Genomic DNA, 13570 nt, shown 5'->3' on the forward strand with positions numbered 1-13570 from the left:
GCCAAGGATGGGAGCTAGGAGCGGCAAGCAGAGCGGGATGGGCTCTAGGGCAGTGACGGTCAGGGAGGGGCCCACAGGTGCGCCTCCCCCAAACGCCACTCAGGACTGACATGTCCACCGTGAGGGAATCCCAAAACTGAGAGGCAGTGTTCAGAAATGCTCACAGCAGTCTGACAGATATATTTTATGTCTGTTGAACCTAGTAAGGAATCTTGGCCTGTATTTTGTATGCTTTTAAAATTCCATTCTTCTAGAAATTCATTTTTATTATATTTTACAAAAGTATGGTTTATGATGGATTGGAAATTAGAAAAAAAACATACAACAATAACAAAAGATAGTTTGAGAAATGTCGAGCTAAGGGATTCTGCTCCAACAGTTCCCTTTTACTAATGAAGAGACTGTCACTTAGAGAGGCTAAGAGCCTGGTCAGGGTCACACAGGTTCTCCGTGGAGGGACTTAGACGCAGCTCTGTCGGCCGACCTGGCTGAGGAAAACGAGCTTTCCGTGTGGTCCCCGACAGCTGACCAGAGGCCTGCCCCGGGGCCAGTGCTTAAGAAGGGACAAAATGGCTTTGCTTTCCTTTGTGCTTAGATTTTCTTCAAGAATAGAGAAAGGGGAGAAAGAGACAGTTGGGCTGAGACAGGACGGGGACTATAGAAAGAGATGAAAATAAGTTTCTCACTCTTAGGCACCAGGGTCAGCATTTTAAAACACAACGGGATTCCAGAGCAAGAGACTAAAGAAACGCTTTTTACAGCTCGGACAGTACTAGAGATAGGAGTCCACTGTTTGGGATGACTTGAACCAAGTATCGTCCCAAGATGACCCCTTCAGCCCTGGAATCCTAAACTTATTAACATCAAACATCCTGGAAACAGTTTTTATATCCTAACTTTTGTGACTGATGGAAAAAAATCAATTTTGTCAGTTTTGTCATGTGCTGCAGATACCAAACATTAACTGCAAAAAGTTTTTAATTTATTCAGGTTTGGATTTTACTGATCTGATGTTACATTTTTATTATTAAAAATGCCCGCAAATACTAAACATAAAGTCCAATAAGCTTTTGTGTCAATTTTGCAATTTTCTCAGACATCAATTTTTTTTTTAGGAGGTACCAGAGATTGAACCCGGGACCTTGCACACGTATTGCCCCTCAACCACTGAAGTACACCCGCTCCACTCTCAGCTATCAATTTACCTTGCTTGGAGCAGGCTGCTGGATCCTATCTGACTAAGAATAAAAGTTTTCTACTTACTCATTATGCTGTTAACTAGTTGGAAAATATCGCAGTGGTATTTGGCTAGAAGTGGGTGGTGGTGAGGGTTACACCTGACAAACTCCTACTTCCATAAAAGAAGCTTCCTCCATCTTGAAAGCTGACGAAATCCTAGTTATCATGGACAAGGAACGCTTTTCTCTATTACTGGTGCAGGAAGCATTTCCTAAGGGAGTGACATTGTGAGGTAATGAAATCCAGATTGTTAATTCAGTCACAGCTTTCACACTCTTGCTTTTCCTGAATTTGGGGGTCACAAGTGGGGCTATTGTGTTGGTAGGAAAACATCTGGCACAAAAATGGCCCTTTGCTGGTAAATACATGTGCAATGATTTGCTAATGGGTTTCTTCCCAAACATATTACAAGTTACGAGCCGGATCTGGCAGTCCCAGTCTACGGGTGCGTGTTCAGCTTACCTGGGGGAGGAGGAGCAGCTCTCAGCGGGAAGCTGGCATTCTGAGTACGACTGGAATAACCTCTGTTTTGGGTGGTGTTCCTTCTGGTTGGACCTAAAGTAAACAAGACAAGGTTAAAACCAGAACCAGTGGTTGGTTTTATGGCTCCTCATGGCTCTTCAGTCATGGAAAACTTCTTAGAAGTTTGGAATCAAGGTCTCAGTTGGATTTACAGAAGGCTGGCTGCAGTGGAGATGGGCTATCTGTGGTAGTCCTGTACTGGTAGCTGCTGGATAGGAAGGGCTGGATGATATGTTTACAGAGGTTCAGGTTTGAAACATGAGAGAGAGTGGCTTTACAAAGAGGTATTAATAATGTCTTACAAAAGGGTTTCTATTTTTGTTTGTAGACTTTCAGAATAGACAGATGGAACATTTTAAGGTTTATATTCATGTTCTGCATGCTGCATATAAGCTGAACATGCAAGTACTGCATACCTTTGTCACCGGCATAATGCCTGTTTCAGTACTAACTGCACATGCGCTGATATCAAGAGCCTTTTATGCAAGAGCTTGTGTTCTACAGTCTTCCAATTAGGGTAGAAGCAACTTGTACCCCCTGGCACAGATATAAAGGAGTCAGAAAACAGGCCAGTGATAAATGGAGCATAACTGTGGGACAGCATCAGGGCTGGGATGGCAAGGCCATTGGGAACCAATGATTTCTGCAGAGACATCTGGGTTGCAAAGAAATAAAGTCTTCAGAAGGATGTGAAGGAAGGAGGAGGCTGCAGAGGGAACTCCTTGTAAAGAGAAGATTGAAGAACAGAGGAAGCGACAAGTGACAAGTGTGGCACAAAGCAAAGGAGCTGGAGCTCGGGGGTCATGGAAGAGGATGCCGGGAGACAGGACTGTATGGAGGCAGGGGCAGGGGCCAGGGCCTGTGGAGGGTTTCCCTCTTGGTACCTGGAGCCCCTGCCCTTCCCATGGAGACATCATAGAGCGCTGTAGTAGATAATTCCCCACTTCGGGGCCCATGGCACACTATTCTCATACATCCACACACCATCTGCAGGCTATCTGCAGCCCTCTTTGTCCTGCCTGCTCTGTGCTCTGGGGCCTAAGTCCCATGGCCTTGTCTGCTCTCTGGTTGTGTTTGGCCAATAGAAAGCACTGAGAGGAGACTTCAGTGCTGGAAGAGAGAGAGGCTGGGGTATTTATTCTGCCTGCTTCCTCCCTGCTTGGCTTGGAAGTGGCTGCCATTCCTTCCGCTCAACTTTTTCCCTCTTCTTCCCCTTCAAGTGCAGGGCTAGTAAAGGTTTTCTGCTGTTTCTTGTCCCTTAGACCCTACTTTTCCCCTTTAAGCCTGCCCACATCTCTGTAAATAATCCTTTTATTTAAAAACCTCTTCAAAAATCTAAGCCAAACACATTGTTGGTTTCAGGCAAGATCCAAGTGATACACACAGACACGCACCGACATTTTGCAGGCAGCTATATGAATATAAAGGTATGAGAGTACTTATCGATACTGTATTTATATGGTACGGTCATGGATCAATAGACTGCTCTGACAAAGGTCTACTTTACATACGGCATACTCTTCATTGATCACCCACATGGGTTCAACTTTATAAAGATATCTAGGTCATGAATATGGGGCATATATGGTTACTCTATACCTGCCTTATAAACCTAATTTTATGAACATTGATTATAAATGGGAAAAGATCAGAGACATCAGTGAAGGAGTTAACCTGGGGTATGGGTTAGTGGGACACTTACGGGAGTTCTTGGGCAGCCCAGGTCCGATGCTGACCTGCAGAACTTTGTTACTGGGCTTGAGGATGGCCAGGTCACCGAAGCCTTGGTGGAACTGCACTTGCCGGGAGCCACCAGCACTCCAGGGGCCCCAGTTCTCCTTTTTCAACTTCAGTTCAAGCCTGGGACAAGCACATTTATTGCAATAAACAAAGTTGGAATGAACCATTGAGAAAGTGGTGCTCATAGACCCCAACCTGGAGTAATGCTGCTGAGCAAAGCTGCCATAAAAATGAGGCCAGTCTGCAGACTCTAAACCAGGCACAGGGCCTAGGGATGGACTCCAAGGACATGGCATGGCTACAGGGTGAGATCCCTGGGCCAGAAGCAGGGCTGTGAGAAACCAGCTGAGGAGGGAGGTGCCCCATTAAAGGGACCAGTGTTACGATGTCACGCCAAGTTAGAGTTACGGGGAAATTTAGGAAGAGAAGCTAAAGAACTTGCACTCGGCAAATATGAACTAGATGCTTGTTAACGGGCCAGTGTCTGGTCTATTAGATCAAGTTGCCAAAACAAATGGAGGTGAGCCAACAGACAGGACCTTGGCCATCAGCAGCCTCCAATTCCCCAGATGCCCCAAGAATAGGTCCTCTTATACCTTCGTTGGGGGAATTTAAGTTCCACCCATCCCTTTCTTCTGCTTCCAGTATGACCCTCCTCTGGTCTGCTCTTTAAATAAAAAGCTCTCTAATTGGTGATATATAAAAATTTGCCATTCTCTATCTCACTTTGGTGGCCTTTTTCCAAGTGATAAAATACCCAATCTATGAAGTCATTATTTTCGTCCTTTTCAAAGTCTGAGACAACCATCAGCACTGTGTTTTGCAGGCTCTGCGGTCCTACTGGGGAAGCTGAGGCACCCAGGGCTGGGCTTGGCTGAAGCCACTTGAGCTTGTCGGACCCCATGGCGCTCGCCACAGACCTCCCCTCTTCTCAGACCTGGGCCTCAGGGGTGAGGCCCCATATTGTTTTATTCAGAAGTTTGGGCCCCAGACTTACGTGTTGCTGAATTTTAGAGGTAGTTGCTTCTGGGTTTTTTCCTCATAACGTTTTGCTAAGAGGCTTAAGAATTCAGTTTTGAAGACAGACTCAAGCAAACTGTCATACTCTTGCTCATGGAGAATAAAAATGTCATCCTGCATAGTACTGCAAAAAGATCAGACAGAATTAATGCAAGTTTCACTTTTGTTTTATTCCACCATTTTTCACTGATTTCTTGATCACATAAGACAGTCCTAGGTTTCACAAAGTCTTTCTGAAAATAATAATCTTTAAAGCAAAGCATGGCAATAATCAGTTGTAAATAATAGAATTGCTAAAATCTGACTTGGAAGGACGTTTTAAAAACTACTGAAAGCATAATCAAAATAACTTTCTCAAACATGATTTTTAAAAATTTTTAAGGAGGTACCAGGGAATGAACCTAGGACCTCTTACATGGGAAGAGTGCTCATCCACCTGAGCTACATCTGCTCCCCTCACATGACTTTTAAAATCACAAATTTAAGGACCATTTAGTCTTTATAAAAAGAATCCATTTTCAAATTTAATCTCTATGTCTCTAAGATCATCAAACACGTAAGATATTAAGACTGGAAGTCCAGAATGCTATAAATAGAACACAGTTGAACATGAACAATTCCAAGTAGGTCCCAAGTTAACAGAATTTTTGAAATGGTGGTAGCTACTATAATAAAGCCTAATGAACAACTGTAAGCTCAGTTATGAAAAGGGAGGCCAATATCCTGGTCTTTGTATGCATTTGTTAGGACTCTGTTGGCACATGGTCTTATACTCTGTGCCAGGTTCTACTGAAATGTAAAAACACATCAAAGTACCAAGTCCACAGGCTGTCTGTCTTCAAGTGAATGCATTCCATGGTTGAGGCAAAAACACATCTTTGCAGAAACTGCATGTTTGGTCAGGGTGGGGCTGCAGAGAAACTCCTGCCTGGAGAGGGAGAATGTCAAGAACTGCAGGATGGATGGAGGAGTGGGCTGAAGCAAACCCAGTTCTGGGGAAATGCTTAGTGGCAGGGGGAGATTGATGAGACACAGTTCTGCCTCCAGGTCTAGCTAAACTTTGTGGAAAGCTAAAACATATACAATTGAAATTTTAAAAATTCCCTACTACCCCAAAGGCTTCATGTTATACAAGTTTCCTATTACCTCTAAGTACCATTGTCAAACGACCAAGATAATCCTTCAAAGAATGACATTTCCTTAGGGATTGTATGTGTTTTTCCAGATAGTAAACACAAATTAAGTGAACCTACTTCAATGAACCAACCAGGATAACATTTTAATCTCTCAAAGTGCAAGCAAGTGACAATGAAGTGGTTCTTTTAGTAGCCAGGGCTGAGCTACACTGCACAGAAGCTGAGCTCTTCTCTCCGGGCTCCTGGTACCACAGACCCAGGAAGATGACTGTGGCGGTGACAAAGCTGGAATGGTGAGGAACGCGAGTCACACGGAGGTCTGGGTTTAGAGAGAATCGCTGAGGCAGGGGCTTTTTCTTCCGTATAGAATTTGATCCATTTAAACTGTAACTCCTGTGGTTTCGCTGTTCGGGCTCATGAACATGACAAGTCAGGGTATGCAGATGAGCTTCCTGAGTAGAGAGCGCCCGACCGGAACCATCTCTCTCTGCCTTCTTCCTTCTTCCTCAGCTGGGCTGGAAGCAGGAACCGAATGACCTGTCGCTGAGCCAGGCCGTAGGTGTAGCTGCAGCATCACAGTCCTACAGGAAGGCGGCCTGGTAATCCACAGGAGAAGAAAGGGCTGGGCTGGAACCGCAGCACAACTGAATTTAGAAGGCATGGAGTGGTGGCCTCCAGCAACCACAGAGGATCAAGGAAACTAGGAGCAAGATCCGAGCTCAGAGGAGCTGGGCTCTCACAGCCTGGTTACTTAAGATATTGCCTTCCGTCACAGAGTTCTCCTTGGATGTGTGGTCAGAGTGCTTTGTTTCTGAGGAATAATGGCTACTTGGTCAGAGCACTGGGTCATTTTAGCTCTCGTTCCCAAACGTCCCTCCCTCTCACCGTGCTTTCTGTGATAGCGGGGATGCAGGTTTGGCTGCTGTGATGAAGACCCCGACCATCAGTGTTTAAACAACACAGTGATTTTGTCTGTCCCTCAGCAGTAGGTACAAAAGCAATTCAAGGTCTGTGAGTCCAGAAGGCAGGCACATATTCCTGCCCTTTAAAGGTATGGGCTGGAGGTTGTACAAGTCACTTCTGCTCACACCCCATTGGCCAGAACTTCATCATGTGGTTACTCCTAGCTGCGAGTTAGCCTGGGAAATGTGGTCTTTTTGGCCACTGATAAGTGATGAGAATGGAGAGTGTGTTCTCCACTCCTACCTCCTCTGTTCACAGACTGATCCAAGAGGAGGAACAGAAATCTCTCCCAAAAGTTTGGGAGTAATGTGCCTCAAAGGGCATGGACATAAAACTACTATTGTATTACTCTTTCTGGGCAGATAAAAACTCTGGATTGCCTTAATCACTTCAGTTGCACAGCCATTCAAAAATGAAAAAAGCAACTTATGTAAAAGCTCCTCAAAACAGCTCTCCAGGGGAACTGGACTTGGCCCAGTGGATAGGGCATTCACCTACCACATGGGAGTTCCGCGGTTCAAACCCTGGGCCTCCTTGACCCGTGTGGAGCTGGCCCATGCGCAGTGCTGATGCGCGCAAGGAGTGCCGTGCCATGCAGGGGTGTCCTCCGGGTAGGGGAGCCCCATGCGCAAGGAGTGCACCCCGTAAGGAGAGCTGCCCAGTGCGAAAGAAAGTGCAGCTTGCCCAGGAATGGCGCCACACACACGGGGAGCTGACGTAGCAAGATGAGGCAACAAAAAGAAACAAAGATTCCCGTGCCGCTGACAACAGAAGTGGACAAAAAGAAGAACACACAGCAAATGCACACAGAGAACAGACAACTAGGGCGGAGGGAGAGTGAGAGGGGAGAGAAATAAATAAAATAAATCTTAAAAAACAAGCAAACAAAAACAGCTCTCCAGGATCATTTTGAATTAAGGAATTCCAAGCATCCTAGCACAGGTATAAGAAGACTGCACATTAGGTAAGGAGTATGTGCAATAGGGAAAAAGGAAAACACTTTTTGATGTGCAAGGTGAGAAATTAAACTCCTTTCGGTTTTAGTTGCTCTACTCAAAGCACTCTTTGACATGTCTAGACACATCAGATTGCTTGACTGCGCTTTAGGCAGGCAGAGATTATTCAACAGGGCTAAATAAACTCCATGAAAATAACCGTGAATAGTATAATGTGCTGAAATTTACTGCTTTCTTTTATTGTAAGTTTCATTACCATAAGAGAAAAAAAGCAAACAGGCCAAATCCTTCAAGGTCAATTATCAACATGAGTGTGGAAATGAGAAGAGATGTATTTGGACACATTGACTTTAACCATCAAATTAAAAAACCCAGGCCTTCAGTGACCCAGGCTAAAGAGCGAGCAAAACATCTCCACTCAGGCCAAAGTTTTAGCTAATTCCTCCCCTCTTCTCAGCTCATGCTCTTAGACCTGAAAACACAGCCTTCGTGTTTATGGGGAAAAAAAAATCAGACTTATGTCTGGATGTCACCCCTATCTTATTCATATGCTTATGCTGCAATTCCTTACAGATGTCTGACGCTGTGCTCTGCTGAAAAATCCTTTACTAGTCCCTGGTTTGGCTCTGTATTTGTTTTTCATTCCACCCTCCAGCCCCTTTGTGGCTTATTGCTGTATTGCTGACAACACTAAAAAAATCTTGTTGTACTCCCTTAACCAACATCTTCTTCACAAAAATGTTAGCTACGCAAAATACTGAGCGAAGTCTGAAAGGAGTTTAAAAAAAAATAAAGAATAGCCCTGCCTTTATTTAAATCTTTATAAAATGTTTTTCCTGGTTATGAAATATATGCTCTTTGTAGTTAACCAGAAAATAGGCAGGAGAACAAAGAAGAAAATAATCCTACCATTCAGAGAAACCAGTGACAGCAAGTTGATCCTTCCTAATTTCTCTAAGAAGGTGTGCCCACGTGTCAGGCCTCCTCAGTGCTTCACCTGACCCCCCCCCCCCCCCCCCCCCGTGAAAAGGAGCCCTCCCCTCTTCTGTGTTCCAGGAGTACCCTGTATATGGCTCTCTGGCACTTACAACCTGTGTGGCGTGTGCTTTTCTCCGAATGGGAGGGAGCTCCCTCAGGCAGCAGCTGTGTCTTGTTCACCCTAGAATGCCCAAGCGCAACACGAGGCTTGTCACAGGTGGGGGCTCAGCCCAACCACGTTGACAACATCCACAAGCCCAAAGCCTGAAACCTCGGCAAGTCCAGCCTTCAGTCAGGCTTCAGGTCATCTAGAGGCAGCGACGTGGGCTGTTCCGATGGCCAGAACACGTAGGGCATTTAGGCTATGGAACATTCCACACAACAATACTGTGACCATGCAGCTGGGCCCAGATTGTGAGCACCCTCTTTCAGGTTATTTTTCAAGAGTACAGGAAAACCTACTGAGCCAGACTGCAGCCCCATAGCTTTTGGTCTCAGGCCTTAGGCGTTCTGGTGACCAGCCACTGGAAATGAGAAGGACTCTGAGAGCGCCATCAGAGAGAGCCCCAGCTCGGTGGTTACGTGGCACCAATCTCATCATCTACTATAGGAAAGCAAAGAGCATGAGCCATTTCATCTTGTGGCTACCTTCCTGGCAACTGGAATTTTTCCTATAAGAAGTCAAGGTCAGTACTTGGACAAGAAGCAGTTCTATAAAGATGCTTCAAAAACTGATGCACAGACCTCAGCTGGAGAAACCCCAAGCCTTGGAAATCTGACACTGTCTGAACTACATATTGGTGTGCTACATCCACCACATGTCCAATGAGGGAAGGAATGCAGGTATCAGTGTTCTGTTCTAACTTATTTAGGTAGAGGTTTTTCCTGTTTAGATTATTCTGGAGCTCTCCCTTAAGTAACTGCAGCCTCATCTCTGTGAGCTGTTGGCTCTATTTCCACCTGCTGCAATTCTATATTTTTCTTGCAAATTAAGAATTTAAAAGTTTTAAAATTATAATTCAAATACTCATATTTTAGTATATTTATAAAAGTTAATGATGTCTGCTGCAGTATTTTAAAAAAATTCTTGGGGTGGGGAGTGGGGTATATGGGATGTTTTTTAATGTAATTTTTTGTGTGATCTATTGCTCTTTTAAAAAAAGACAATAGGGAAGCAGACTTGGCTCAATGGATAGGGCTTCCGTCTACCACATGGGAGGTCCGCGGTTCAAACCCCGGGCCTCCTTGACCTGTGTGGAGCTGGCCCATGCGCAGTGCTGATGCATGCAAGGAGTGCCGTGCCACGCAGGGGTGTCCCCTGCATAGGGGAGCCCCACGTGCAAGGAGTGTGCCCCATAAGGAGAGCCGTCCAGCGCTAAAGAAAGTGCGGCCTGCGCAGGAATGGCGTTGTGTACACGGAGAGCTGACACAACAAGATGACGCAAGAAAAAGAAACACAGATTCCTGGTGCTGCTAATAAGGGTAGAAGCTGTCACAGAAGAACACACAGTGAATGGACACAGAGAGAAGACAACTGGCGGGGAGGGAGGAAAATTAAAAAAAAAATAAAATCTTTAAAAAATAAATAAATAATAAAAGACAATAAAAATATTTTTTTAAAAAAGGCTATATAAATACTAGCTATTATCACTATTAAATGCTAAATTTTAAAAAATGATTCACTGCCTGGAGATGAAATAAAATATAGAAAAAAAAATTCTTCGTGGAAAATTCCAATTATGTAAAAAGGCAGAAAGAATAGTAAAATGAACCTTCACATGTCAGGAAGTTTCAACAACTATCAATCCATAGATGATCATATTTATCTATGTCCCCAATCTTTCTGCTCCCTGACACAAACTATGTTATTTTAAAGCAAAGTACAGACATTATTTATCCGTATTTCTTTGTGTACCTAAAAGATAAAGACTGTTTAAATAAAAATACTGACAATGCCATTAATCTAAAAATCCTGAATATCAAATACTCATGCTCAGATTACCCAAATTATCTCATAATTGGTTTTTTACTGTTGGTTTGTTTGAACAGGGAGCTCTGAATCTATTTTGCCTTGATAGTGCTTGTAAGAGTGAGAAATGGGACTGAAAGATCAAGCTTGTGATACATGGACAGTCTTAGCTATAGCTAAGAATCCATTTCGTGATATAATTTCAGCCACAAGTAAACCAGTAAGTCTCATAAATTTTTCAAAACACATTCAGATATTATAATTTTTTTAAAAGCACAAGACGACTTTCAAAATCTTTCTTTATCCCAGCACTGAAGTATTTTTAGAAAATACATTCGTTTTTTGGGTTTGGTACCACAATCAGCTTTTACTCTGGGCTCACTTGATTCTGTGCAGATGGTGAGCCCTCTCCTTTCCTAAAGAGATTTCTGAAAACTGGCCTCATACAATGTATAATGGAAATGAGGCAACAATATCAATCTTGGTAAGTGAGAGGCTTGAGTAACTGCAACATGCAGAAAGTACGAGTTAAAATGACTCACGCTCTTCTTTTTTCCCTCAGAGCCCCAACAACTTTTAAGCTAAGTACCTCATTTTATTACATTCTCTAAAAAGGGAAGGCCACAGAAAGGAAGCCTCCAGACCATAAATACTGAAGAGGCAGAGAAATAAGAAGCTGGTACATGAGGTGGTGTATCCCCGGGTGCTGTGAGAGAAGGAAAAGGAGAAAAAAAAAAAAGGCAAAAGGAAGAAATTTGAGTGTGAACTGCCCATGTCTTGAGAAGCCTTAGGATCTTACCAATAAGATAGTGTCAAAGGGCTTTATATAACGGTAGATAGAGGAATAGTTCTCATGAACCTCATGGGTCTTACTTCACTGCTGTGAGAACAGCACCCCTTGAGTGGTCTGGGGGCCTGAGCTCAGACAGGGGATGATAATAGAAAGAACAATACTCACACTCAGAATAATGAGCATATGTGCCCTACAGCTTTGCTTCTCTGGCTTTCAGCCATGGTTACTGCCAAGTGTACATCCATGGCCTGTTTTAGCCAACCCAGGTAGAGCTGGCTCCATGCAGGAAAAAAAACCCGAACAGCTCCCTCTTGGTTCCTCAGACCACCACGGCAGCCTGGGGGGCCCCCAGGGAGAGTGTGGCCAGCAGGCTGTCCACCTCAGACGGGGACCTGGCCAGGTGGCCGAATGCACAAAGACCTTCTGGAAGCCACATAGCACCTAGGGATTCTCCTTCCAGTCCATGGCACTGAGCCCTACCTGAGGTGGGAATGCAAGAAAGGACACTGGTGGATGCATCTGCTTAGAAATTTGACCACAACCTGAATTAGCATGTTTTAAACACTCGCCCTCACTGCACTGACCGGCCGTTTATCCAGGAAAATTAGGAGCAGACAAAATCAGAAACTGCACTGGCACAGGCAAGAATGGACACAACTGAGATCTGCTTTGGATTATTGCACCAGGGATCCCACTGGTGCCAGGATTTCTAGCCTGGTCGGTCAGAGGCCTGAGTATGCAAAACCCTGCTTTTTCCTGAGCACAGCAGTTTTGCCCTCTGTGTGGAATAAGAGCTTAGAGAGGTGTCCAGATTCCAGTAAGCTTCCAGAACACAACTACTTTTTAATGCAATGGAAGCCCAAAGACTCCCCTGGCGAAGGTGGCTGGGCCTCAGAGACGCCTAGCAATGCAACTCAAGGAAAAAGTTCCTGGGCATTTTCTCCTGAGAGAACCTAGGCTGGGAGCTTCTAGTACGGAAGTACTTAGGGAAGTTGTCTCAGGCACAGAAGCCCCTTTGCCAGGAGGAAGCTGACAGTGAGGGCAGGGCCCCTGCCTGAGGCCTTGCAGGAAGAAGAAGGCCTCCAACAGCCTGTGAGCTTGGATCTGTAGGGAGCTTTTGGCAATGACGTGATGACTCTAGGAACACAGATTAGGGAGACCAATTTGTACTTGCTTCTCCCTTGTATGGATGGGCAGAAAGAACCCTAAGGAGTCCCAAAGAAACTTCCCTTCCAAGACCATCTGAGGTCACAGGCCACTGGAAAAGCAGTCTCGAGAGCCTATGGCCACCTCTGCTTAAGGACAGTTGCTGGTACTATGGGTCAGATTTTCACACTGGGGGCGGCAGGTGGAGGACAGGCCTCAGGACCCTTGGCTCTGCTTCAGTGAGCGCAATGGTGCTCTAATCTGGCTCATATATAGGCTCATTTTCAGGATTTTATGGAGTAAAGGATCTGGATATTCCTGGAGTAGAAAAGCCAACCAGAAAGCACCTTCTGGGTATCTTATTGCTGTTATACCAGGACTCCCTGAGATTTATGAAGTTCAGGTGTCTTTGTGGAGGAAGGGGAAATTCAGTCCCCTTCTTCATGACCTCGTCATCAAGGGAGCCTGCCGGCCTTTCTCCTGGCCATGTGTGGACGGGCAATGACCGCTCACCTGAGGGACACGGACAAGATCCTGTCCATCTCGATTCTCCGCTTCAGCACTTCTTTCACGAGGCCTTTGTCGGGGCCCTGTTTGATCTTTTCTCGTCCGATTAAGTACAAGCACTTTGGGGTAAGAAGCAAGTCTCGCTTTACACCCTGGAATGAGAGACGTTTTAAGAAGGTGGATAGACATGGTCAAAGAGACAACTGAACACACAATGGGCATCTGTTACCAAGATGGAGGACACTGCCTTGGGCAGCAAATCTTCACCACCACGGGGAGGGCCAGGTCCCTGGAAAAAGGGGGCAGTGCTAACGATGACTAGGTTGACACATATGAAGTTGCTCATATTTAACTGTTAATGACTTTTAAAAATGGCCGGCTCATATGGTTCCACCTAAGGCATCAGGTGGGACTGTCCTGGACAAACCAACACAGACGGCGCCCCTACCCATTATCTGCTACAGCATGTTCCTCCAAAGGGCATCCCTCAAGTGTCTATATATTTTTTTGGGAGTCCACAAAATTTTCTTTAAAAATTTAAAAACAAAAATTCAGTGATAATCCTGAAAAATCTAATGTAAGTAAATATACTTTGGAATAC

General features: G+C 44.8%; 1 protein-coding gene across 3 annotated transcripts in view; it reads right to left on the reverse strand.

Annotated features, from left to right (window-relative positions):
• MYO1E (myosin IE) overlaps positions 1 to 13570 on the reverse strand; it is a 220819-nt gene that overhangs the window by 18610 nt on the left and 188639 nt on the right. For all 3 annotated transcript variants that reach the window (XM_004452867.5, XM_071214222.1, XM_004452868.5), the window contains exons 22-25: positions 12976 to 13121; positions 4499 to 4645; positions 3464 to 3621; positions 1702 to 1794 (exon numbers count right to left, since the gene is read on the reverse strand). In XM_004452867.5, the coding sequence (XP_004452924.2) occupies positions 1702 to 1794; positions 3464 to 3621; positions 4499 to 4645; positions 12976 to 13121 (544 nt within the window). The remainder of the gene's footprint in view (positions 1 to 1701; positions 1795 to 3463; positions 3622 to 4498; positions 4646 to 12975; positions 13122 to 13570) is intronic.

The sequence above is a fragment of the Dasypus novemcinctus genome, chromosome 3, assembly GCF_030445035.2.
Source record: "Dasypus novemcinctus isolate mDasNov1 chromosome 3, mDasNov1.1.hap2, whole genome shotgun sequence".
In the NCBI taxonomy this organism is placed as follows: domain Eukaryota; kingdom Metazoa; phylum Chordata; class Mammalia; order Cingulata; family Dasypodidae; genus Dasypus; species Dasypus novemcinctus.